The sequence below is a fragment of the Strigops habroptila genome, chromosome 6 (genome assembly GCF_004027225.2).
Source record: "Strigops habroptila isolate Jane chromosome 6, bStrHab1.2.pri, whole genome shotgun sequence".
Lineage (NCBI taxonomy): Eukaryota > Metazoa > Chordata > Aves > Psittaciformes > Psittacidae > Strigops > Strigops habroptila.
In genome coordinates, this window is record NC_044282.2 from 61,060,419 (window position 1) to 61,088,205 (window position 27,787).

The 27,787-nt window shown below is 41.5% G+C and overlaps 1 protein-coding gene across 2 annotated transcripts in view; it reads left to right on the forward strand.

Moving 5' to 3' along the window:
- The window catches only part of KIF13B (kinesin family member 13B), a 136,848-nt gene that overhangs the window by 64,713 nt on the left and 44,348 nt on the right, over positions 1–27,787 (forward strand). For both annotated transcript variants that reach the window (XM_030489419.1, XM_030489420.1), the window contains exons 11-24: positions 2,104–2,316; positions 5,176–5,286; positions 8,608–8,742; positions 10,655–10,785; positions 11,836–11,922; positions 13,228–13,418; positions 17,358–17,568; positions 19,856–20,018; positions 20,989–21,135; positions 21,643–21,792; positions 22,631–22,759; positions 24,338–24,508; positions 25,518–25,675; positions 27,364–27,496. In XM_030489419.1, coding sequence (XP_030345279.1) covers positions 2,104–2,316; positions 5,176–5,286; positions 8,608–8,742; positions 10,655–10,785; positions 11,836–11,922; positions 13,228–13,418; positions 17,358–17,568; positions 19,856–20,018; positions 20,989–21,135; positions 21,643–21,792; positions 22,631–22,759; positions 24,338–24,508; positions 25,518–25,675; positions 27,364–27,496 — 2,130 coding nt within the window. The remainder of the gene's footprint in view (positions 1–2,103; positions 2,317–5,175; positions 5,287–8,607; positions 8,743–10,654; positions 10,786–11,835; positions 11,923–13,227; positions 13,419–17,357; positions 17,569–19,855; positions 20,019–20,988; positions 21,136–21,642; positions 21,793–22,630; positions 22,760–24,337; positions 24,509–25,517; positions 25,676–27,363; positions 27,497–27,787) is intronic.

Here is a 27,787-nt window from a genome sequence, read left to right on the forward strand (position 1 = left end):
CGGAGTACCTGCCCAGCTCCCTGATAAACTTCATCTTTTTATGCAGAACAGGGATTGCAGTTGCAGAGCATCATTCCTAATTTGTGAAAACCGTTGATGGATTGAAGAAAAGTCCTGGCTTCTCTACAGCCAGAAACTGAATGAGTCATGTGCTCTTATTAGTCTTTTTAAAGGTTTCAGTAGATGCTTTGGAAAACCATTTCTGTGTTACAAAGTGGATCCTATCAAGCCATGTATTTGTTGGAGTAAATATTGGCTTCTCCTCAGATGAGAAAAAAACCACACTGATATCATAGAATCACAGAATGATTTGGGTTGGAAGGGACTGTAAGTCTCATCTAGTTCCACCTGTCCTGCCACGAGCAGGGACATCTTCCACTAGACCAGCTTGCTCCAAGCCCTGTCCAACCTGGCCTTGAACACTGCCAGGGATGAGGCAGCCACAGCTTCTCTGGGCAACCTGTGCCAGGGCCTCACCACCCTCACAGGGAACAACTTCTGCCTAAGATCTCATCTAAATCTCTCCTCTCTCAGTTTAAAGCCAATCCCCCTTGTCCTGTCCCTACACGCCCTTGTCAAAAGCCCCTCTCCAGGTTTCTTGTCGTCCCCTTTGGGCTCTGGAAGCTGCTCTTCAGTCTCCCCAGAGCCTTCTCTTCTCCAGGCTGGACAAGCCCAACTCTCTCAGCCTGTCTCCATAGCAGAGGTGCTCCGTCCCTCAGAGCATTTTTGTGGCCTCCTCTGGACTTAGCTATTCCATCAGCCAGAAGACTTTTCAGTTGACTTCTCTATAAATACTCTTACCTGCAAGTGCTCTCCAGCTGCTGGTGTACCTCACTGTGCTGAACACTTTACATGTGAAATTTTGTTTTCTATCCAATGAGTTAGCTGCCCTTTTGCACGACCAGAGACGGCAGTACTACCAATGCAGCAGCAAAGCAACACTGGTCTGTGTGGTCAACGATTGTCTGAGCACTGAAGCAGCCAGGCTGCTGTCAAGCTATTTTAGACATCATGCAGCAAAAGAGAGTCTTAAGGAAATACTTAAAGGGGTGTTTTAATAATTGCTAGGGAATGCTACATGTGTGCTTTGTAATTGAAATGGATAGACAAGCAGCTAATGTAGTCAGATTGTTCTAATGGCAATGCCTGACCTAGATTTCATGGGTTATTGAAGATGAAAGTTAATAGCAGGGTTTATCTTGGAAAGGGATATTGGGTAAAAACCAAACACACCCCTTCCACCTTCATTCCCCCTCCCCCCACCCAAAAAAAGAACCAAAACCAAATAAACCAACCAAACAGAAGAATGATTTGCTGCAAAAGTTAAAGCAGAATATTTTGTCTTTTAGACTAGCCAAAATTGTAAACCACAATTTCACAATCAATAAAAGATTGAATGCTTCCTTCCCTCCTGCCCCCACTCCCTCGGCACACTGCCTTGCAGGAATGTGGTTTCACGCCCTTCTTCTCTGTCAACCAAATTCCAAAAGGGTAATTTCTTACATAACTCAATTTAGATTGTGAGCTGTGTAAGCGGGGGTGGAGGGGAAGGGCCCCATACTGAAGTGTTTAGAAAAATAAAATTAGCTATGCTGTTTGAGGAGATCTTTAAGTAATTTAAATTAGTACTTATTGGAAACATCTTGTTTCCAGTCTTTAAAATAGGATATTCTGAATTCATCACAATCTTCTCTGAGCTCCTTCAGTACTATCTGAGAAGTTTAATGCTGAAGTGCTTATATTTCTGGTTTATAAACCTAGGCAGAGAAAACAGAATTAAAACTTTGAAGCCCTTATAAGGCCCCATAAAGCCATAAAAGGGACTGTTTTCATTCCTGATGAAACTAAAACTGATTCTGAAAGACAAGAATGACATTTCCTAAATGTGCATTAAAAAAAATAAAGATTGAAAATAACAACTTTCCTTGATTTACACAGCTTAAAATACTGATTTTTAACCAAGGAACTCTGACAGAAATGTTCCTGTTATTAGTTGCCCCATCTCCTCCCAACCCTAGGCTATTACTCACTGCCTAAGTTCATTGACCATGTAAAATGAAAGAGACCTTCTGTTTTAATTTTATAACCTCTGTCACTTTCCAGGATAGCCTTGGTGGCAACAGCAAGACTGCTATGGTAGCAACAGTAAGCCCGGCAGCAGACAACTATGATGAAACCCTTTCAACACTGAGGTACGCAGACCGGGCCAAGAACATTGTTAATCATGCTGTGGTGAATGAAGACCCCAATGCTCGCATTATTCGGGAGCTCCGTGAGGAAGTGGAGAAGCTGCGAGAACAGCTCACAAAAGCAGAGGTACAAATTATAGCCTTGACTAGTCAGTAAGACCTGTAAACCCCATTGTCAAGACTTTCTTACCTGGCTTGAATAATGAAAGCCACAAAGAATGACTACATGGTGTCTATGAGGAATCTCCCTTTCTATTACTTCTTTCCATTTTTCTGTACATTAGTCTCAAAACACAGGTGATAATATGAGATACCAAGTTCTGTCTGAACACATTATTGAGCAATCTTGTTTTTATTGTGAGGTACAGATCAAAAGCAAGAGGTCATGGAGGCAGGAATAGGGGTTAAGTCTTAAGGTTGTGCAGTTTATAGGCAGAGCTTAGCCAGTATATTTTAAGAATTCAATGTGGCTACATCCGGCGAGATGTGACTTCAATGCTTGCTTGCTTATAAGCTTAACTCTTCTCAATTGAATCTCATACAGGAGCTAACTGATATTATGAATATCTGCATAGCTACCTCAATGCAATTGTGAAAGGAACATGGTCTAAATCTTAGATGAAGGCCAAGAACTAACGTAATCTTGAGTTCTGTTCTCAAATGTGGCAAAGCAATGGTGATATAATCAATCTGTTTTGCAATTCAGAAAAACTACGATTACAATATTTGCCTCATGAGGTATGCAGGAAATGCTGGCTGTGATATTAGAAATGACTAGTGAATTTTGGACTGTTCTCATTTGAGCTGCCAAATATGCTAAGCTTTAAGGTATCTCAAGTTAAATATCTAAAAATTCCTTGAAAATATGAACCACAGACTTAACAGTACACTGAGAGATACAAACGCGTCCTATTTATTTCATTTGTGAGCATTAATGCCAAAATAATGGCAGCTTTCCAAAGTAATGAAGTAGTGTTTTCTAAATATGAAGTAATACATATTTCCTTTCTTAAGTATTAAAATCCCACCCTAGGTGTCATCTCAGTGGCATTGACAAAGTGCATGGAAAAAACAGTGTAGTTTGCTATTAAGAGGCTACACAGTAAAGGTCAAAACCCATATTCTTTGTCTTGTACTCCTTTTAGTTTATTACATTTTTGGCCCATCTAATAGTTTTACAGAAATGTGTATAAACAACTTTAAGTGAACAAAAGCATTGACCCATTATGACAGCCAGGTTACATTTTCAAAGCTCATTTCCAAATATAGAGGTTACCAAGTTGTGGGTTTGGGGTTTTTTTCCCTTTTGGTGTCAGTATCCTTTTCTCTTCTAAACTGCCAAGGCAGAACAGAGCTTTGACAGTTCACTTTTTTCCCCCCAGAAGAGTAAGGTATTATCCTCTTCCCTCTTTTTCTTTCATCCACACATTTAGGTCTCTTCTTGTAAAAATTGATATCCCATGTTTTAACATGTCTGTGCCAAGACCACCAGCTTGTCCTTCCTAAGCTGGGAACTTAAACTAACTTCTTTCAGCGTAGAAGCACATGTGCAGGTCTGCTGTGAACCTGGGCCCATGTATCTGTTTATATAAACATTGCAGGGAGGGAGGAGGATTACCCAGCTCATTTTACAGTTGAAGCATGTGAAAATGTTGAGTAATTTTGCCTCAGGTCCAAATAAATGGCCAAACAAGATTTAGACTTTGAGACCAACTGGGCTTCATCTGCCTATCTTCCACAGCATCCAGTGCCTTTGCACTGATGATGTTTTATCACCCATAATAAGTCTTTGTTCTGGAGATTGCCTTGGCTTCACTTTCCTTCCCAGGTGGAATTGATGTTCCCTTCTACCCTGTATTTAGATATTCAAACCAGAAAAAGATTACACAGGACACATCAGCTGACGGTTCCTACTGTTGTGTCTTGAGGCAGAGGAAACTCTTGTCTTAGAACAGGATATTCTACTCCTGGCGCTTGCTCCTTTTCTTGCACGAACTGCAGTGTAGTGAGGCCACTCTGATTTGGATTCCTCTGAAGAGTGTTGGCTTTGTGGGAAGGGAGTGTGTGATGGAGAGCAATGCTTGCATTGTTTAATTGGCATTGCATAAATACCTACCAGCCAAAACCATTTTCATCTTGTTAGCAGTAATGAAATAATGACAGAAGGAAGTCCACAGACTTCATATTCAAGGTAGTAGAGGAGGAATATACCAGTACCAAGACTGGAGAATGTAAATATAAGTAGTATAAAAAATATCCTTTCAGTTTTTGGAGAGTTTGATGCATGGCGTGGGGGGGTAACTTATCTCAAGTTAGTCCTTGGGTAGAACATGGGCCTTTGACTATTTCACAGAACAGAATTAGAGCTATGATGGATTAGCAAGAAAATTGAATTCCAGTGTCCGGAAGCACACAGTAAGGCTTCTTTCTAGACTCTGTCCACTTTGTAAAATACATAAATAAATGCAGAGGCAGATAACCAGAACACCTTGGATGACTTCATGTTTGCTATAGAGAGAAAAAAATCACACCCATTAGGCCATATCAAAATGAACAATAAAAATGTTTTGGTGGCATGGGAGTTTAAGTGACTGAGATGTTACATTCCATTTTGAGGGAACGACAGCTGAAAGGATGGTGGCTGGCCAGATCAGCAGTATCTTCACGAACAAGATTGGTTTAGATATGAGTCGTTTGGGACACTCAGTTTGCATTTTAATATCTTTATGCAAATCTGCCAGCATCATGTAATCGGTTTGCATTGATGTCTATAAACTCCACTTCAGCATCTGTACTTGAAACTAATTAAACTAAATTTTTGATGGATTCTGAATTTATATGCAATATGTATTTTAAAAACCCATTTACTTACCAATAAGTATGCCTTGAAAAAAAGAGTGAAGTTATGTTTCCTTCTTTCCCCATCTGTGTGACAGCGATGTGAATCAAAAAAAGCACAATAAGCTTTCTTCTTCTATTTCTGCAGGCTATGAAATCACCAGAATTAAAAGAACGATTGGAGGAATCAGAGAAGTTGATTCAGGAAATGACTGTGACCTGGGAAGAAAAATTAAGAAAAACTGAGGAGATAGCACAGGTTTGCTGCTTTCTTTTGCCTTCCTTTTTTTAAAATGAAAAATAAGTTTGTTTCCTTTGTCAGTTCATAGAGATAGTCTGAATCTCTACCCCCATTTAGGGTAAGTAGGTCAAGCTTGCTGCCCTTTTGAAAAGCTTCACTTAATTCCTGTGATAGCTGGCTGCCTTCCAGATTACTATTCCAGCGACAATAATAAGTTTTCACTGTATGCAAATGGAGAAGTTATTAAAAAAAAATAATAATCCATGGATGAGAGGATTACAGGGGGTTTATGTTCTTCAGACAGTAAACTCATCGTTTGTGATGAAAGATGGAGCATTGAGAGTGTTAAATGCAAGGTTATGTACACAGAGACTCAATACACAAGGCAAAGGGCATCCAGAATATTGAAAAATAGCACTCTTCAGAATCCCTGTGTGTTTTACGACCTCTTACACTGATATTTAGGTCCTCAGACCATAACTGAATATGATAGTTACATCGAGAAGTCGTGCAGGTCACCATGATTATTGCATGACACTTCCAGTTCTTACCACACAAATGCTGATGTACGTATTTGCAGTAGGGAGCTTGTAAGGGGGAGGACTATTGAAAGGTGATGAATAGCATGTAATAAATAAGAAGAAAGTAAAGCCTCTGATACAAAGCCTTCTTGTAGATGACACAATTAGAATAGACTGTGTTGATTTTGGTTTTAAAGATCCATTGTAAGAAGTGCTGCTTGTGACTACAAGGGCTTCTTGGCTTTCAATGCAGATTCGTACCATGGATTTTCCTCCCTGTGTATAAGAGTGGAAAAAACTAAAAAATAACAGTAAGATTTCTACTTTCATCCTACACAATAGTTTCTAGGCATACAAACCCTGAGTGTGTGAGGAGGTTGAAAAACCAGAGTGATGGGCTCAATGCCACAGACTAAATCCCCCTCGATGTTTGCACATTTACTTTAGCTCTCCTCCTCTTTGTCTCTAAATTCACAGTCTGTTATGATGTTTCAGAGCTGAGAGTCTGTTGAACAGACTGCTCCAGTGTGGGTCCTTTCCAGGTGGTGCAGTCCTTCAGGAACAGGCTGCTCCAACATGCGTCTCCCACAGGGTCACAAGTCCTGCCAGCAAACCTGCTCCAGCCTGGGCTCCGCTCTCAATGGTCCTGCCAGGATCCTGCTCCAGCTGGGGCTGCCGATGGGGTCACAGCCTCCTTGGGGCATCCCCCTGCTCTGACATGGGGTCCTCCATGGGCTGCAGGGGGATATCTGCTCCACCATGGACCTCCATGGGTTGTGGGAGCACAGCCTGTCTCACCATGGGCTGCACCATGGGCTGCAGGGGAATCTCTGCTCCAGTGCCTAGAGCACCTCCTCCCATTCCTTCTTCACTGGCCTTAGGATCTGCAGGGCTGCTCCTCTCACATGTTCTCACGCCTCTCTCCAGCTGACATTGCTCCTGCCCAGTAACTTTTTACGCTTTTAAAATACATTATCCCAGAGGCCCTACCACTGTTACTAATGGGCACTAACAAACAGCAGGGATCTGTCTTGGAGCCGGCTAGTGTTGGCTCTGTCAGACATCAGGGAAGCTTCTAGCAGCTTTTCATTGAAACCACCCCTATAGTCCTCCCCTGACTACTAAAACCTTGCCGCGCAAGCCCAATACAGTGGTTTAGACAGGTCCAAGGTTAAAGGCATTTATATCATGGCTTGTCATGTGACTTTATTTCTGGCCAGCATCCACTAACATCTGCTTGTCAAATTGTAGTAGGGTAGGCAGGTAGGATAGATAGGTAATTGTAAGTCTCTGAGGAAAGGATGATTCCTTATAAAGAATGAGGGCCATCAAAGAGGCAGTTTGTAGAGATGGAGTGGCAGTAATGGTTCAAAGCCTCAAAGACTGTGTGAATAGACAATTTTTTCACATTTTCAGTGAGTATTTCACTTACCTTTAATGTAATTTGAATGTTAAAGTTAATTAACATTAAGTCTTGAAGAAAAGTTAACAGAAACAGTCTCATTAAGCTAATCCTATGAGATTTTGACCGTGGCCCAAGTCTTCCTTTGGGCAACATGTTCTTTATCTCTGTAGATAATAAGGGATTCTGTGAACTTCGGAGCCTGGCACTGATGATCGGAAGAGATGTCTTTGACATCATACTGCAGTTTTTCTTCTGTTCTTTGTTTTTTTTCCTCTCACACACGTCTTCTCCTTATGAGGACCACTGTGCTGGTTTTGTAAGTGTGTGGGGAGAAAGGGTAGAGAAAATCACAAGTGAGTTGTGCTTCCTATTCTTTGCAGTTTTACTCTTGGTTAGACCTGATATAGCCCCGGTGCTGAGCAGCGAATTATACTTAATAGTATGACATACCTAGTTTTTAAACACAAAGCAAATTGGTAGGTAAAGGTCAGAACCTTAATAAACGCTCCAGCATTATTCCTACATTATCTCTGCTAATTTTAATTTTCTTTGAAGTATTAGCATCCTCCTCTGTTTCTGCTTTGCCTTAGTAATTGTGTGAGAGGCCTTCCATGTTGATTTTTTACTTTTTTTTTTTTTTCTGCCGTTGTGGATAGTGAGTCTCATTTCAGTTTCTGTATGATCCTGGGAACAATCCTCAACATTTCTATTGCAATGCTTTTTATAGAAGAATCCCCTTCTGTTCTTAAGTTAGAAACGTTTAGTGTTCGTCTTTCACTGCTCTAGTCTTTACCCAAACACTTCCCTTTGAAAGATGTACATTTTTGCACAGTAATGCTTTGTTGTTGAATTCTATGAAGTCTATTGACAAGAACAAAACACCATCCAAAACGCTACTATTCTTGTTCAGCAGGAAGTGTTATTTGCATTAGTTAAATAGCAGGTTGCCAGTTTTTTGTCATTTTGATTGCTCTGGAATAAAAGATAGACATGGAGCTTGACTTGGCAGGGATTTAACTTAACTTGTTGCTTTTTAGCTCAAAAGAGGAAAATAAAGGGCTCTAGAGATGTCTTTGTGGTAGCATTTTGCTGTTCCACTGAGGTCATGGAGAAGCTCCTACAGTACTGCAGTGTGCTGCTCTCGGCTGTTTTCATTTTCCACTAAGAAGATGCAACTGTGTAAGACCATAGCACGTAGCCCTCAGAGAGCAGAGGTGGAAGGACAAGAGAAGCTACAGATACCCTGATCAAAGCTTGATATAATTAGGGCTTTTGTGCCTGATCTGTTGCAGAAGAGTTGATTTTTTCAGAAGTAACAGTCCGTCATTTTGTCTTGTGGTTTTGGCAGATAGGAATGCATTTCCGAGGGGCTGTACATCAATCTGCTTAATTTTGATGGCTACTTTCTTGCAGGAGCGTCAGAAACAGTTGGAAAGCCTTGGCATCTCTCTTCAGTCTTCTGGAATAAAAGTTGGGGATAATAAGTGCTTCTTGGTTAATTTGAATGCAGATCCAGCTCTCAATGAACTTCTGGTATACTATTTAAAGGTAAAAATAAATCTTCATTTACTTTTTATATGTATATATAGAATTAGACTCCAATGCCATTGGCAGAGGTGCACTTAGAAAATTTTATTAAAGCTGCACATCTGAAACATTCTCCATTATTCACTGTTTCATTAAAAATGAAACCTTTTTTTCAAATATACTTCATAGCAGAGGAAGGTTTGGGTATTTTATGCTTTTGGTTTACTTTTTTGAAAGAAATTTAGAAGTGTTCTCTTTAAGAAACTGTCTCCTGGTTGGGGGAGATTGTTGATTTCGTTTTTTTAATGCCAACATTCACAATGTTTTACTCAGAAAATTGTTTTATGTAAAGATTGGACATATCAGTAATCATCTTGCTTCTACATGTGTAGTCCAAATTCTGAGTGCTGTCTGCAGTTTATAAAATGCATTTTTATTCCTCTATGTGGAACTTGCCAGGAGTGAAAATCAAGTTCTTTTCTGCCTTAGGAGTTCTGTTGATATGCAGTCCCCATTATTGATGTTAAACATAAAACATGTGACGTGACTTTTGGACTCTGCACTGAAACATTTGGGCAGTTTATTCTGCTTTAACGAACTGTAGATGTGATCTGGAGCCAGAAGGAGAAATGAAGTGCACCCATTTTTAAGTCACGTTTTAGAGTACAAGTTCTAACATTTCATCAGTGTAAGAACATCAGCAGTCTGAGCTTCGCATTCTATCTTTCTTTTCTCTTTGAAGTGGTCTGTAGTAACTCTCAAAACAGCCACAAAATTAGCAATTGGGCTGAAAGATAGTTTTGGTTTAGCCGATCTTAGGAAATACATGATCTTCTTTGGTATCAGTCATTGTTGCTCTGTGGTATCTTTATGAAAGCAAGGGAAATAACTTCTTCAATGTTGTATCTGCTAAAAAACATTAAAAAGGACAAAAGAGCTGAGGTTTTGGGAGAAGAATTGAATCCTTTCCAGACACCTTGCACGTAGGTGTCCAGTGTATGACTCAAGCTACTAAATCAGCCTTGGCACTGACAACTGTTGGAGCAGCGCCGGCTTCTGTGGTGTTCATTGGGAACACATGACGAGAGTGCACTGAAGCCAAAGCCTGATAAGAAAACAAGCCTTGGCCCATCAGCACCAGCAGAAAAGTCTCAGGTGGTGCTGCGCGGCTTTCCTTTTCTAGAGAAAACCCCTTTGCATGGGGTAGGCTTTGTGTGATTGAGTTAGTCTCTATTTTTTTTTCAATAACACAGATTTGTATTGTTGGTTGAGAATTCTGGTGTTGAAATCCCTGTGCTTTTAAATTCTTCTGATAAAATGACATAGACTTGTCTTGCCTGAAATCCTAAGATTGCTGAGCTGCATATGTACTAGATCTTAAAAGTACTGAAAAACAACTTGACCTGACTTATCTAAGCTATTGTATCTGTTCCTCAAAAATTGCTTAGAGATACCTAAAAATTAAATGGATGGGTTGGGGCATGTGTAGCATGATCCTTTGTCCGCCAAATCCCTCACGCCTCGAGTACTTCAGGAATTTCCTAAGCTGTTGGAGGATCTAGATAGAACCAGCATGATAGCTGTGGATCTAACCACTGTGAACTTATTTCCTCTTTGAACTCGATTATTTTTTACTTTTGGCTTCTACAACATCCCAAGGCACCGACTTCTGCAATTAAATTATAGAAACCTCTTTATCATAGGATTTAACTGCTGTCAGTAAACTTCCCTGAGTGCTTGCTACTTATTACTGTTAGCCAAAGCAAGAATTTGCTTGCAACGTTTCATTTTTCTTTTTCCCCTCTAAGTGAAGTATTGAGCAGCTTTCAGATTTTGGAACTAGATAAAAAGATACATCCAGAAGAAGAATGGATGAATTAGAACTAGTGAACTTTTGCAACCCATTGCTAACATCTGAATTGATTTTCCCCAGGAGCACACGTTAATAGGCTCAGACAACTCTCAAGATATCCAGCTGTGTGGAATGGGAATTCTTCCTGAACACTGCATTATAGACATCACCCCAGAAGGACAGGTTATATTAACACCTAAAAAAAATACTAGGTAAAGGAATAAAATACAGCTCCTGTTGTATAATAATTGTAGTTTTATCTAGTATTTTATAACTACTGGTGCAAAAAGATAATTAGAAAATAAACATTTATTTCTATTTTGAAGTAAGAAAATTCTACTTCTTGTATCTTGTTTTCACATTTTGTTGTCATCTAGCCCTCTGTCAACTCATCTTTCATTTCTGAGATTTCTCTCAGTGATGGTGTTGTAAGTTCTCAAAGAGAGGATGAGCAAATTGCATGTGCTTTCAGCAATGAGATACTGATTTGCAGCTGTGTAGCTGTAACTGTCAAAATTTGAATTAATTTTCTAGGAAATCTGTTGATATGCAAAGAACCGCTGAAGCATTTGTTGCTTTATTTGATTAAGTAGTAGTACTTGAAAGGCAGATGGTATATTCAAATTGATCACAAAATGGCATGCATTGTCAGCATCTCCAGTAATTTATTGTTAGGTACACAAAATTCAGCAATTTCACATTTACCCTCATTTGTAGTTGATCCTACTTTGAGCAGGACATAGTGACTGGATGACATCCTGAGTTTCCCTTCAAATTTGAGTTACTGTATCGTCATATTTTCAGCTTATTCTGACTCTGAAATAAAAGTAGTTTCTGATTATTCTTAGTTTATTGTCTTTAAGCCATTTATATAGCAAAGGTTTCTAATGTCTTACTCAAATGTTACTATTTTGTGTCTGTATCCCAAAGTACTGTGAAAAGTGTTTATTTCTAGTGACATTATCTTTTCTGAGGCCCTTCATTTTTAAGCTCTAATTACACTCCCCAGACATAGCTGTCATATTTATCCAAAAACACTGAACTCTGTAAGCTTAAGCAGTCAAAAGAGGCTGTTTTTGAGGATTCTATGAAATAGCACAGGGTAGATCAGTGAAGTTTCTGGGGATATTTTGCCTGTTTTCAATCCATAAACCTGTCTTCTTCCCTAACTCTTTACAATAAAGAAAGTAGTAGTGGAGGGAAAAAAAAAACACACCAGCCTTATATAGATGCATTTGCTTTAGATTTTTGCCTTTTCACAGGACATTCGTAAATGGTTCTGCTGTCATGTGTCCAATCCAGCTGCATCATGGAGACAGAATACTATGGGGGAACAACCACTTCTTCAGGTAAAAAAAGATATTAAAGAAATTGTAAGTTTGCGCCAACTTGATTTTATCTTAAGGTATAAGGAAAGAAGTTAGTGGAGCATTCAGGCTGCAGGAGGAGGTGATTTCTTTCTTGTTGGGACTATAATCATAGAATGGTTTGGGTTGGAAGGTACCCTAAATCTCATCTAGTTCCAACTCCCTGCCATGAGCAGGGTGACCTTCCACTAGACCAGGTTGCTCCAAGCCCTGTCCAACCTGGCCTTGAGCACTGCCAGGGATGGGGCAGCCACAGCTTCTCTGGGCACCCTGTGCCAGGGCCTCACCACCCTCACAGGGAAGAACTTCTGCCTAAGAGCTCATCTAAATCTCCCCTCTGTCAGTTTAAAGCCATTCCCCCTTGTCATAGCACTACTTGGTCTTGTAAAAAGCCTCTCTCCAGCTTTCTTGTATAAAGGCAGTGCTGATGAATGACTGTTCTTGAATGCTAAATATTATAACAACTGTGCTTGATTTCAATTTTGAAGCACTAGCTTGACTTAACTTGTATTTTCAAAAGGACTGTAATCTTGCTGATGAGGACCTTGCTGTAGTTACCAATACTATTATCTCACTGAAGAGGTACAGTTTTTGAGCTGGTATCTTTAAGGTGGCTCGGTACCACATTTATACTAAGTACTTTCTCCTCCACAGTGAAAATACTACACCCAAGCTTTAACTTGGATAGGTTGCCTTTTGGATTTTGCAGATAAGGTATTAGATTTTTGACCTATGTTATAGAGTGATCTGTGTCTTACAAATTCACTGTGTTCTGAGTTCCCTGGAGTTCCGTCTCCAGCCATACCTATGCCCTTCCTGTATCAGACAGGATCACTGATAGGAGTTTTTGATTAAAGACTCGATTCTTGAAGCCCTCCGTGGTGGGTGTGAAATACCTTAAAGATCAGTGGGTTTAAATGATAACCTAAAACTGAATTGGTTTCTTTTATGCTTGAAAGAAAAATCTGTATAAAAAGAAAGATATAATTTCATTATTGCCTCTAAATTATTTGGATATGTGACAACTGAAAAAATTAATGGTTATCTAAACTATATGATTAGTAATATCAGGTATTTTCTGTTATTAGAGTGTAGAATGGTTTAGTTTGCCTTGAACTCCCACGTTTACACTGAGGAAAACTACACTCATAGTAGATCAGCAAATTTTGAAAGGGAAAAACCTGCGGATTTGGATAATCTACTTAATTTTAATAGTCTTTGAAAGCAACCATTTGTTTCAGAGTTGAGCAATTAATAGTTCTTAAAAAATTTTCCTGTTATTTAAAGGCTGAATTTGCCAAAGAAGAAAAAGAAGTCAGATCATGAGGATGAAGAGCGAGACAACTCTATGAAGTGCAGTAATAGTGTTGAACAGCTGGACATGGATGGGGACAATTCCAGTGAAGTGTCTAGTGAGATTAACTTCAGCTATGAGTATGCCCAGATGGAAGTCACTATGAAGGCACTTGGTAGCAATGGTAAGAAGCCACAGAAATTACTGGAAGTATGTACAGAATACGAGGTTACATCTTCATGGACTCTTAACCACAGACTTATCATAGAATCATAGAATCAGATCATCTAGTTCCAACCCCCCTGCCATGGGCAGGGACACCTTGCCCTAAACCATGTGGCTCAAGGCTCTGTCCAACCTAGCCTTGAACACTGCCAGGGATGGAGCATCCACAACCTCCCTGGGCAACCCATTCCAGTGCTTCACCACCCTCACTGTAAAGAACTTCTTCCTTATATCTAATCTAAACTTCCCCTGTTTAAGTTTGAACCCATTACCCCTTGTCCTACCACTACAGTCCCTAAGGAAGAGTCCCTCCCCAGCATCCTTGTAGACCCCCTTCAGATACTGGGAGGCTGCTATGAGGTCACCACGCAGCCTTCTCTTCTCCAGGCTGAACAGCCCCAACTTTCTCAGCCTGTCTTCGTATGGGAGGTGCTCCAGCCCTCTTATCATCCTCGTGGCCCTCCTCTGGACTTGCTCCAACAGCTCCGTGTCCTTTTTATGTTGAGGACACCAGAACTGTACGCAGTACTCCAAGTGGGGTCTCACAAGAGCAGAGTAGAGGGGCAGGATCACCTCCTTCGACCTGCTGGTCACGCTTCTTTTGATGCAGCCCAGGATACGGTTGGCTTTCTGGGCTGCCAGCGCACACTGCCGGCTCATGTTAAGCTTCTCGTCAACCAACACCCCCAAGTCCTTTTCTGCAGGGCTGCTCTGAATCTCTTCTCTGCCCAGCCTGTAGCAGTGCCTGGGGTTGCCCCGACCCAGGTGTAGGACCTTGCACTTGGCTTGGTTAAACTTCATAAGGTTGGCATCGGCCCACCTCACAAGCGTGTCAAGGTCCCTCTGGATGGCATCCCTTCCCTCCAGCGTATCAACCGAACCACACAGCTTGGTGTCATCGGCAAACTTGCTGAGGGCGCACTCAATCCCACTGTCCATGTCACCGACAAAGATGTTGAACAGGACCGGTCCCAACACCGATCCCTGAGGGACACCACTCGTTACAGGTTTCCAACTGGACATCGAGCCATTTACCACAACTCTTTGCGTGCGGCCATCGAGCCAGTTTTTTATCCACCGAGTGGTCCATCTATCAAATTGATGTCTCTCCAATTTAGAGACAAGGATGTCATGTGGGACAGTGTCGAATGCTTTGCACAAGTCCAGGTAGATGACATCAACTGCTCTGCCGCTGTCCATCAGTTCCGTGGCTCCATCATAGAAGGCCACCAAATTGGTCAGGCAGGATTTCCCCTTAGTGAAGCCATGTTGGCTGTCACCGACCACCTCGTTGTTTTTCATGTGCCTTAGCATGTTTTCCAGGAGAAACTGTTCCGAGATTTTGCCAGGCACAGAGGTGAGACTGACTGGTCTGTAGTTCCCCGGGTCTTCCACCTTCCCCTTCTTGAAAATGGGGGTTATATTTCCCTTCTTCCAGTCATCGGGAACTTCACCTGACTGCCAGGATTTTTCGAATATGATGGACAGTGGCTTAGCAACTTCATTCGCCAGCTCCTTCAGGACCCGTGGATGGATTTCATCAGGTCCCATGGACTTGTGCACGTTTAGGTTCTTAAGATGGTCTCGAACCTGATCCTCTCCTACAGTGGGTCTAAGGTCTTCGTTTTCACAGTCCCTGCATTTGCTTTCCAAGACTTGGGTTGTGTGGTCAGAGCATTTGCTGGTGAAGACTGAGGCAAAGAAGTCATTAAGAACCTCAGCCTTCTCCAAATCCATGGTAGCCAGTTCTCCTGATAGCTTCTGGAGAGGGCCTACATTGTCCCTAGCCTGTCTTTTATTTGCTACGTATCTATAGAATCCTTTCCTGTTATCTTTTACATCCCTTGCCAAACTTAATTCTAGCTGGGCCTTATCTTTCCTAACCTGGTCCCTAGCTTCTCGGGCAATGCTCCTGTATTCTTCCCAGGCCGCCTGTCCTTGCTTCCACCTTCTATAAGCTTCTTTTTTCCCTCTAAGTTTCCTCAGCAGCTCCTTGTCCATCCATGGAGGTCTCCTGGCCCTCCTGCTGCACTTTCTTCTAGTCGGGATGCAACACTCTTGAGCACGTAGCAGGTGATCCTTGAATACCAACCAGCAGTCTTGGGCCCCCCTGCCCTCTAGGACTGTATCCCATGAAACCTTACTAAGGAGGTTCCTGAAGAGGCCAAAGTCTGCTTTCTTGAAGTCCAGGGCAGTGAGCTTGCTGCACGCTCTTCTCACCATCCTGAGGATCTCAAACTCAACCATCTCGTGATCACTAGAGCCAAGGCTGCCCTGGAGCGTTACATTTCCAACCAGTCCCTCCCTGTTGGTGAGCACAAGGTCCAGCATGGCACCTCTCCTTGTCGGCTCCTCTACTGCTTGAAAGAGGAAGTTGTCTTCCACACACTCGAGGAACCTCCTGGATTGCTTGTGCCGGGCCGTACCGTCCCTCCAACAGATGTCAGGATGGTTGAAGTCCCCCATGAGGACCAGGGCCTGCGAGCGTGAGGCTGCTCCTATCTGTCTGCAGAGCGCTTCATCCACAGAGTCCTCTTGATCAGGCGGCCTGTAACAGATCCCCACCGTAATGTCCCCCGTTGCTGTTTTCCCTTTGATCCTGACCCACAAACACTCTGTTACCTCATCACCCATCCCCAGACAGAGTTCCATACTCTCTAGCCTATCACTGACATAGATAGCAACGCCCCCTCCCCGTCTGCCTGGCCTGTCTTTTCTAAACAGCCTGTAACCTTCCATTCCGACATTCCAGTCATAGGAGCCATCCCACCATGTTTCTGTGATACCAATGACATCATATTCCCGTAGCCTTGCACACATCTCTAATTCCTCTTGCTTGTTCCCCATACTACGGGCGTTTGTATAGAGGCACCTTAGCCGAGCTCCAAATGAAGCCGACTCAATGGCTGGGGCAGCTGGAACATCTCTGCATTGCTCCAAGCACTTATTACAGGTGCTGGCAACTGACCAGGAATGTTGGGATGGATCAATGCTCCCCTCCCCCAACACATCTAGTTTAAAGCTTTCCTGACCAGCCTGGCAAGCCTCCTACCAAAACAGCTCTTCCCCTTCTTTGTCAGACCAGCTCCACCAGCCTCCAGTAGATCTGGCCTCCCAAATGGAGCCAAATGGACTTTTTCCCTCATAACTTCCTACTGGAGAATTTTTCTTGTGAATGACTCATCATAGCCATTTTTGCAATTGAAGGGGGGAAAAAACATTGCAGGCTGTTTGCTTTGGCAGTTCCTGTTGAGGGAAAAGCCAAAACCGGAATACTGGTGGAACTGCAGCCTGCAATCAAAGTGTTTTCACTTTGTTGTTGTTGATTTTTCTTGTTTTATGTCTCACTCAGACATTAACTGCCTTAATTTCTGTCTCTGAAACCATGTTCTTCAGTTTTTGTTCTCTTATGTAGCTGTCCCAGAATGGCACTATTTTGGGAAACAGGAAGAAGTTTTTTTCAGCTTGGTTTTTCACTTTTCTCAATTCTCTTAAATCGTCCATCCAATCTGTTCTGTAGATGTTTATTTTGCTCAACACTTCAGCACCTTTTCTTTAATATGCATTACAACAAAAATAGAATCTCTTCCTCCTTTTATATGATAACCATGTTTACTGTCTAGGACGTTCCTCACCATGAATTTAAGTGGCTACCACAAGCCCTTACATGGATAACTGCAGATATAGAATGGGGAAAGAAAGTGCCAAAACATAGTAATTTCCACCTTGCCTGAAGTCATACAGTGTATCTGTAGCAGAACATGGGAAAGATCTCATATTTCAGAGTCCTCCATCTCTGCCCCATTTTCATTACATGACTGTTTCAATTTGAATTTTATGATTAGCAGGTATTTAACCCCCAGAAGTACTAGCTTCTTTATTTTCAACATCTGCTTAGATCCAATGCAGTCAATCTTGCAAAGCCTGGAGCAGCAACATGAAGAGGAGAAGAGGTCTGCGCTTGAACGACAGAGACTGATGTATGAACATGAACTGGAGCAGTTACGAAGGCGACTGTCGCCAGAGAAGCAGCATTTCCGCAGCATGGACAGGTTCTCCTTTCACTCTCCCAGTGCCCAGCAGCGCTTACGCCAGTGGGCAGAGGAGAGGTGAGTAATCAAATTTGACCCTCAGGAGTATTCATTCAAAGTTCTTTAGTGCTAGTGAATTTTTCAGGATTTAATTGCACATCTCTGCAGAATTTCTGAGAGGACTCCTGTGGGGTATTGGGGAGGACAGGTCGAAAATATTAGTCTAAGAAAAATCAGACCTATAATGCTAGAAGAGGTGAGAAAGAATGAGTGCCTGCTTTGGTGTTAAGGAGAAACTCTGTTCTGATCAGCAATGAATTTGTCTAAAGAAGAGGTGGTTGGAAGACATTTTGAGAGTCCCATATGAGTTTGTTGTCCTGTGGATTATGACTCAGCTGCTGGAAGGTTGTTTTTCCTCTTGACTCCCATCCATCTGTCTGAGCTGGACAGGTCTTGGCAACTAGAAGAGTGCAGAAAGAAAAGGGAGTAAGAGGATGATACAAAGAATTTTGATCCAGAGCAATGCAAAAAGTGTTCCATAACCACAGAGAAGCCACCGTCCTCTTTACCTCGTTCTAGCCAATTGCACTGAGGTTATTTATTTCAGCCTCTAATGATCTTTTCCAGTATTACTGTCAAAAAGAGCAGCTGCAAGAGGAAGATGAAGCTTACCTGAAAACAATGAGTGTGATAAAAACATTGTAATGATAAAATACAAATCTAATTTATATGGATAGAGAAGCAATTTTTGAAATATTTTTGAAAATATTTGAGACAGCCTATCAAGGTGTTAGTTGTGTGACTGGAATATTTTGTGGTACCAGATTCCTGTGTTGCACAGTTGACTCACTCTCACACTTGCCAGGAAAACCAGTGAGCAAGTTGGTCATGGTGTCTTAATAAACCTTTCTCTGTAAATGGAACATTCACATCTGTGGTGGGTAAACTCTGGAATAAGTCACACAACAGCTAACTGTTCAGCAGATGCATGGAGAAGTCTCCAAAGCCATAATATTCATACTGCTAAACTCATACATATAATCTTGTTTGGTTGTTTGTTTTTTTTCCCCTCAGAAGGAATGTAATTTAATTCACCTGATTTTTATGTTAAAAATCAGAGAATGCTTTGGTTTGGAAGGAACCTTAAAGGTCATCCAGTTCCAACCCACTGCCACAGGCAGGGACACCTTCCACTAGACCAGGTTGCTCCAAGCCACATCCAAGCTGGCCTTGAACACTGCCAGGGATGGGGCAGCCACAGCTTCTCTGGGCAATCTGTGCCAGGGCCTTACCACCCTCACAGGGAAGAACTTCTTCCTAAGATCTCATCTAAATCTCCCCTCTGTCAGTTTAAAGCCATTCCCCCTTGTCCTGTCCCTACAGGCCCTTTTCAAAAGCCCCTCTCCAAGTTTCTTGTTGGCCTCTTTAGGCACTAGGACGCTGCTGTAAGGTCTCCCCGGAGCCTTCTCTAGGCTGAACAAGCCCAGCTTTCTCAGCCTGTCTCTGTAAGAGGGGTGCTCCAGCCCTCAGAGCATCTTTGTGGCCTCCTCTGGACTCGCTCAATGAGCCAAAAGACACTTCAGTTGACTAAGGATTCTCACTGCCCTAAGTATCTTGAAGTCTGCCATTTCATGGTCACTGCAGCCAAGATTGCCCTTAAGCTTTGCATTCCCCACCAGCAGCTCCTTGTTGCCAAGAACAAGGTCCTTGTTCTCTCCTTGTTGCTTCCTTTAGAACTCAGAGAAGGAAGTTAGCATCAACTTTCCAGTATTCAAGGAACCTCCTGGATTGCGTGTGCCCTACTTTGTTGTCCCTTCAACAGATATCAGGGTGGTTGAAGTCTCGCATGAGGACCAGGGCTTGTGACCATGAGGCAGTTCCTATCTGTCTATAGAGGGCCTCACCCACTCGGTCTTCCTCGTCAGATGTCCTGTAGCACACCCCCACTGTAGTGTCATCTGTCCCTGCCCTCCCTTTAACCCATAAGCTCTCAGTCGGCTCCTCATCCATCCCTGGCCTTGCTCCATGCACTCCAGCTGGTCATTGACATAAGGAGTGACACCCCCTTCTCGTCTCCCTGGCCTGTCTTTCCTTCCATTCCAACTCTCCACTCATAGGAGCCATCTCCCCATGTCTCCGTGACGCCAGTAAGATCATAGCCCTACAAGTGTGTGCATGTCTTTAACTCCTCTTGTTTATTCCCCATGCTACGTGCGTTGGCATTGAAGTGGGCCCCTGATGAAGCTGACTTATGGGCTGAATGTTAAGATTCCTTCCTGTCAAGTGAGCATTTGTTTTGCACTCAGTGCAATATTTAAATGTTGTGATTTTTTCCTGTTTCTCCCTCCAAATTCCCTTCTTTTAGAGAAGAAATGTTGACCCACAGCCTAAGAAAGCTGCGAGAGCAGATTGTTAAAGCTAATTTGTACGTGAGAGAAGCCAATTTTATCGGAGAGGAATTGGACAAAAGGACAGAGTATAAAGTTACCCTTCAGATCCCAGCTTCAAGCCTTAATGCTAACAGTAAGGTAAGGTAGCCCTAATGAAACTAAATCGTCGTTCAGTACGTTTGCCCCTCAGCATTTGCATTTGTTGTATTCTAAGTTTAATGGTCTAGATAGTTTGCTAGTCTAGTCATGTGCATTAAATGTGGCTCTGTTGGTGCATGCTATATTCTTATTTCATTACCATGAAAATCTGATGTCTGCTACCTTACTGGTACAAGTTTTGGTGCAAGTCCTTTCCACTGGTGTTGAAGTTCAGACTTGTTCCTGTAGCAGAGTGACAAAATCTGTGCAGGTTAGGAAACATCTGTTTCGAGTATTCACCATCTCCTTGTGGACATTTGGCTTTCCATCACCTACTGAGCTGGGAAGATGCTGCCATCCCCATTGTGGAGAAGGAGCTGGAGCAGAGAGGATTTGAGTTATTTGTTCCAGGCTTCTTAGAAATTTTGGAAGGAGGGAACTGAACCCAGACTTCCATGTCTTGGGCTGGCTACCTAAGCTGGTATTATTTATGTTCTTGGTGTCAGCTCAGTATTTTGGAGATACTCAGGCTGTCGTTAGTACAGTAGATATATTTTATTCCAGGACTAGATTTTTTTATCTGGCACATCTAGAAACAGGATGGTAAAGAGGGTTAAGTATCTGCACTAGTTGAAAGTCACAGACAGTAGTAACCTCAGCTGGAACTCCAGGCCTGCTGTAACTTGGTATTTGTGAAATGCTTAAATGTTCCTACTTCTAATACTTATGTAAGGTGAAAAGCCGTGGAAACTAGTGCCTATAGTTGTGATTAGACTTCACGGTTAAACTGAACACAAATATACTGTGATAGCCAAACTCAGAGTCTGTCATGCTTGAATTTGAAGCTGGAATTAAAAAAACCAAGAATCCAGACTTTTCCCAAAGACGTTCTCAGTTTTGTATTGATTTTAAACTATCTTTTCATTGTTGTGACACAAATTACTTAATTATATCTATAATTGTTTCATAGAGAGGTGCAATTCTCAGTGAGCCTGCTATTCAGGTGAGAAGGAAAGGGAAAGGTAAACAGATTTGGTCACTGGAAAAGCTGGAGAATCGATTGGTAGATATGAGGGATCTTTACCAGGAGTGGAAGGACTGTGAGGAAGACAACCCAGTAAGTAAAAATTACTCCAGTATTGTGCTGATATAATTACATCCCTATTAAATTTTATGTTTAAGTAGATGTGAGAAACTCTTCTCGTTCAGGAGGGGGAGGGTGAAGACTGGGCGGGAGTATGTAAAGAGATACATTTTCCTGAGCTTTTGCTTTTCCTGATACTGAAGTGATCTGCAGCATGTCATTAAGCCTTTTTTTGTCACTTTGATGCTTGTTTGCATGCATAGTTTGGTGATGGAATCAAGTATACAGTAGGAAGCCGCAGGTAAACACAACAGCAGTTGGTGTTCAGGCTGACTTCTCTGTATCTGGTAACGTTAAGGAGAACTTGCTGAGGACAGGCCTTATACTCGGTCCAAAGTAAAATTCAAGTTTCCATTCCTGTGATCTAATCTGGCCTCTTGCTTGAGTCCATTTTTCTTTCACTGGGCTGGTTGTGCAACACTTTGAAAACTGTTTCATGAAAGGTTTGGTTTTCTTACATTATTATGAATTTTATTGAAGGTGATGAGAGCTTACTTCAGGCGAGCTGACCCATTCTACGATGAGCAGGAAAACCACAGCCTTATCGGAGTAGCCAATGTTTTTCTTGAGTGCCTCTTCTATGATGTGAAGCTACAATATGCTGTTCCAATCATCAACCAGAAGGGAGAGGTTTGTAATTCTTCCATAATCTATCCTTACTTAACTATTTAATTACAGCCTGTGGATCTCATTACCAGTATGTAGTAGATATTTTCCAGTTTCACGTGGACAAGCTCTTTGCTAACGATTTGGAATTATGCAAATCACATACTAACTTGCTAGAGTTGTATAGACAGTTCTGATTCCTAACATGGTGATTGTGAAAGGAGGAAGAGCTTTGTGAGCACCTTTGTGAGTGAAGCAGCCCAAAGTAAATACTTAGTAGAACTATGAGCTCCACTGGCTTTCACTGACTACTATCAAGAATAGGCTCTTAAATGTATACTGTAATAGCAACTTCAAAGGCACCTAGAGCAGGCCAGGTAACATTCTTCATTCTCTGGGCATTTTTAATTCATTGCCCAGAGAAGTTATGGGTTCTCTATCCCTGGAAGTGTTTAAGGCCAGGTTGGATGGAGCTTTGAGCAACTTGGTCTAGTGGAAGGTGTCCCTGCCTGTGGCAGGGCAGGTGGAACTGGATGAGCTTTAAGGTCCCTTCCAACCCAAACCATTCTATGATTCTCTGTGCTCTGCATCACGTGCACTTTGCAGACTCTCTAGAGGCTGGTGTGAAGGTGAGATTGCAGTGTGCTGTTCCGAAAGTTGCTCTAGTGGCTGATTTCTTTATAATTTTACAACAAAGGCTCTTCGAGTCTTGCTCCAAAGTGTTCATCTGGTGCAACAAATGCACAGTGCAAGATAATAGGAATAAAATGTTGTCTGCTTACAGTAGCTGTAATTACCTGAAAAGGGAGGAACCTGTCACTGTTTTATGGCACACAGGTAATTCTTACTCTTTTTTTATCAGGTATCAGGTCGTCTCCATGTTGAAGTTGTTCGTGTTAGTGGAGAGATTGACGACAGGTTGGTTGGAGGCGAGGATAGTCCAGACTATTCAAATGAAAATGACGTTCAGGAGAGAAAACTTGTCTGCAGGGTGAGTTCCAGTTATATCGCAAACTCTGAGCAACCTTCACTCTTTCCATCCCAAGTCTTAAATCATAAAGAAGTCCCTGATGTGTTTGCTCCTGGACGTTAGATATCTCTTTGGAACCTCGTGCATCATGTTTGCTTCCAGTATGCAGCCACAGAGGCAGAGTCCTGTCTTTATACTCATTGATTGACGATATGAAACTGTATTGATGTTTCAGGATTAAAAAATAATAAAAATAGAAAGGGCAAGTAATTTAGCTGTACCTAATGATTCAGTTGTATGCACAGAGTTTAATACTATTGCTGTATTTGTTTCATGGCCTTATATGATAATCTGGGGCCCAGTGTTTGTCCTGAAGCTCTGCTGTGTTGCTTTTTCTCATAGTATTTTGTTCCTGGGTGGCTGAAATAATACAAGATAACTAGATGGGGTTTGTTCCTTTCAATCTCCATGATTTATTTATTTTTTTTAAGTCTGAAGGTATTAATTAAACTGTATGCCCAGAAAGTTCATTGTAGTCCTGGAAGACATGGAAAATCTGTGCACTGGGGTTGGAGCTACACTATCTAATTCAAAAGGAGTTAGAATCTGATAAACTCCCATTGTTCTGTGCATCATTCTCAGTATTTCTCTCTATAAATATTAAATAGTTTATGAAATATATGCAGGTGTGTTTATTATTGTTAGTAATAAAAAGAAAGTGAAATACTCACTAGAAGTTTTGTGTTGTAATAAAACACAAGATATGCCAAGTTACAGCTAATAAAAGAGGGAGGAAAAAAGCACTAGAGGGAGTGGTTCCCAACTTCGCTGGCTTCTGGACAATATGCACAATTTGGGGGCAGTTGTACTCTTTTTCACTTTTTATGCTGTCCCGTAGAGCTCCAAGTGCTTGCAGGAAACATACTCCTGAGGATCTTGAGCGCTGCCTTATTATGGAGGACTGTCTAATTTTATCTTACCTTGACAAATAGAGAATAGAAGTTTATTAATAGCATGGTTAATATGACGGCTTTATTTAGATCAGAAAGTGCATTCAAAATATTTTGTTTCTATTTGACCTTGATTTTGAAAAAGAGGGGACAGGCTGCTTTTGTACTGTTGGGTTTATTTTTGTGGTGTTTCTAGAATCACAGAATAAGGACAAGTAGTCTCTTTAAGCAAGGATTTCGCAGAATAAAGGAGCCAGTTTTATGGTAGAATTACGGTATTTTCATTGTATTCCTCTTAAATTACAATGTTTTTGGTGCGTCTCACCATTAAAAATGAACAAAATGTTTTGGTGTGTTTGTAAAATTCAGCCCTTTATCTTTTACTCCCAAGAAATATGTGCCTGATGACATCTAGTGACCATGTTCAGCCAGTGCACTCAAAATATTGTCAAGTGTGTGTTAGTGCAGAAATTCGTATTTTGTAAGGGTTCTTATTTTTTTTGGTTTTGGTTTAGTTTTGTTTGGTTTGGTTTGTTGGGGTTTTTTTGGTTATCCTTTGGATATAGAACAACATTGTTCTAACAGAAGATATTTTAATTCTATGCCTAATGAATAAGTGCTTTTCCTTCGTTGCTTGTCTCTTTTCTAGATTAAAATACTCCAGGCTACAGGTTTGCCACAGCACCTTTCCAACTTTGTGTTCTGCAAATATACTTTCTGGGATCAACTGGAGCCAGTTAATGTCGCACCTGAAGTGGATCCTTCCTTATCCTCCATCAGCAAGGAGCCACGGTGCATGGTTGTCTTTGATCACTGCAATGTAAATAATTTTTTTCTTTTTCTATTTTATTAATGAAACTGCAGGCAGACAAAGCAGGTTTATGCTTGCATGACAGTTTTTATTCGCCTCTTTGCTCACATTATAATATTTCATGAGGCTGATACCCTAATACCATTTTTAATAAGAACTTAAACATCTTCAGAGTTCATATCAGTTTGATTATTCTACACTGTTCACTTGTGTGGAAATCACAGAAGATGAAGTGGGTTAATAGAGGAAAGTAATATGTACAGCAGAGAGACTTATGTTAGTTTACCCACAGTAAAGATGCTGCTGCGCATGAATGGAAGAGCAATATTCATCTGAGTACATTTCATGTCTGTATCTGAGCTGATCACTCTAGACTCTGATGTAGGGGAAAGAAATGTCCCAGTCCTGGGACATGACGCCTGTTATTCTAATGTAGTAGATGTTGAAGTTAGGTTATGTAGCTTAGAACAGAATATTTCTTCCCGTTGGCTTTGCAACAACTGTCTGAGTGGAGGCATCTTTAACAGAGATAGATGAAGTCAGCTTAGATGAATCCCAGCCAAATTATCTGAGTTCTCGTCTTGTTCTTTATTGTTTGTCATTACACTGAGCAATTTATTTGGCTTATAATTTCTAAAATAAATACAATGCCTTCTGATGAGTTTTGATTTTCTGACTGAATATTAGAAAATATGATTTTATTTTTTTGGAACCATCAGATGATGACTTGGAACAGCATGCGGTTATTTTTCAGCTCTTTATAGACTCTAATCTTCAGTAAATCATGTATCTTTGCCTTACCTCCTGGTTTTACAAATGAAGGTGACAGTTCTTTCTTTCCTTTGTATTGTGGCTTGGGGACCAGGGTGAGTTTACTCCATGCTTATATTAGAGCCAAGTGTCCTGGGTTCAGCTATAGCAGTCATTTTTCTCCTTCTTAGTAGCTCGTGCAGTGCTGTAAATCTCTAAGCCTAAGTCATTGTGTAGTCACAGTCATCAACCGATTTGTCGCTTACAGGAAGTTTCTGTAAATATTTCCGAAGACTTCATGGAACATCTTTATGACGGTGCTTTGGCAATAGAAGTATATGGTCACAAGCAGAGTGGTGACCGCAAAAATCCAGCCCTATGGGATTTGGGAATAATTCAAGCCAAAACACGCAGCCTTCGTGACAGGTAAACAGGGAAAACAGATCCTTGGTTTAGAATTTTCAGGAAAATTCCTGTCTCAGGTGCCCAATTCTGAGGCCGGTTTGGGATAAGTAGTCAAATTTTGAACTGAAGACAACTGAGCATATGTTTGAGATTGTATACTCTGTTTATTGGAAAACCACCATGCAATGTGTCAGTACGCTTTAAAAAAGTGAAAGAGGAGAAATGCTCATCTCTATTTCAAATTAGAAGTGGTAAAATTTGAAAAACTTTGAAGCCCCTTTTATTTAGGCAAACTCAAGTTGTGTTTTACAAAAGAGCAAGCTGATTATTTTCCTTTATATTGTTATGCTAGACTGCACCAGAAAGAGCTGTCAAGTCTAAAACAGCAAGAGGTTGTCCTGACTGTATGCTGATAAATTTATTCAAGGTCTGACTCCCATTCATTCTTGGCCATGAAATGTCATCCCTGTAATGCTTCCACTGGAAGAGCTGTATTGCCAATTACTTCAGTTAAAGTAGATATGCAACAGTATGGTAATTCAGACTGAAGGGGGCTGCTTGTTTCTTGTCCCCAAAGGAAGCTTAGTAGCATTCTCTTAAATGCTTTCCTTGATTTGCCTCTCCAATTAGAAGGCTGCTCTGCACCTTAATTTATTGGCAGTTATTTCTCTTTTTACTTCCAGCCTAAGCTTTTGTTGAGCATGCTGAACATTAAGCTAGATATAGGAAAATTTAAAAGAAAAGTCAGGAAAATATGGCAAAGAGGAGATAGAAAAAGGGGGCTATAAAATCACAGAATCATAGAATGGTTTGAGTGAGAAGAGGCATTAAAGCTCATCCAGTTCCAACCCTCTGCCACAGGCAGGGACACCTTCCACTAGACCAGGTTGCTCAAAGTCCCATCCAACCTGGCCTTGGACACTGCCAGGGATGGGGCAGCCACAGCTTCTCTGGGCAACCTGTGCCAGGGCCTCAACACCCTCACAGGGAAGAACTTCTGCCTAAGGTCTCATCTTAATCTCCTCTCTGTCAGTTTAAAGTCATTCCCCCTTGTCCTGTCCCGACAGGCCCTTGTCAAAGGCCCCTCTCCATCTTTCTTGTCAGCCCCTTTAGGCGCTGCGAGCTGCTCTGAGGTCTGCCCAGAGCCCCTTCTCCAGGCTGAACAAGCCCAGCTCTCTCAGCCTGTCTCCATAGGAGAGGTGCTCCAGCTCTTGGAGCATCTTTGTTGCCTCCTCTGGACTTGCTCCAACAGGAGTTCCTGAAATTCAGGAAGGTGCCCTGTATCTTGAAAGCTTGTGAGACAACATCATGTTTTATTCCGCTGTCTTCTATATAAATCTGATAGGACTGACCATGCTGGGCTTCTGTGGCAGTAGCTGAGACCAAAGCATAAATGTTTAAATGTAGTGGAATTGGGGTTTGGATTGCAAAGGCTTATTTCTGATTTTTGACTGAAATGATTGTTAGTAAAGTTGTAAGAACTGTACAACTGGTAACCCAATCCTTGCGCATGGCAGGGGGTTGGATCTAGATGATCTTTAAGGTTCCTTCCAACTCAAACCATTCTATGATAATATACACTTACAAATGGTGCATCTATTGACTTGTTCCTTTAATTCTTCAGTCTGTATTCTGAGCTATCCATTGTGCTTATTCTTTTCTCTGGGGAAAAAGGGAAAAGAAGAAACCATATTTGACATGTTTTGCAGGTGGAGTGAAGTAACCCGAAAAGTAGAACTCTGGGTTCAAATTCTAGAATTGAATGAGAATGGAGAATACTGCCCAGTTGAGGTGACTCCTGCCAGGGATGTGTGCACAGGAGGCGTCTTCCAGCTCAGACAGGTAAGGTGGCATGTATAACATTTTGGCTATGAAAAGAGCCTGTGGAAAACCAAGAAGCTTCTATTTTGTATAGTAAAGGGATGGACACAAAATAAGATATTGTGTAGAACAGATATAAAGTGGAAGAAAGTGGAGCCCCTCAGAGTTTTGTGAAACTACCAATGTGCATAAGCTCAAATTTACAGGTGATCAAATGCATACCTGAAATCTTTTTGCTATGTTCTATTCTGGGACAGCACCTGCTAGAAAGTCTCGACTGGACTTAATCATTTTTTAAAGAGGTTCAGAGTT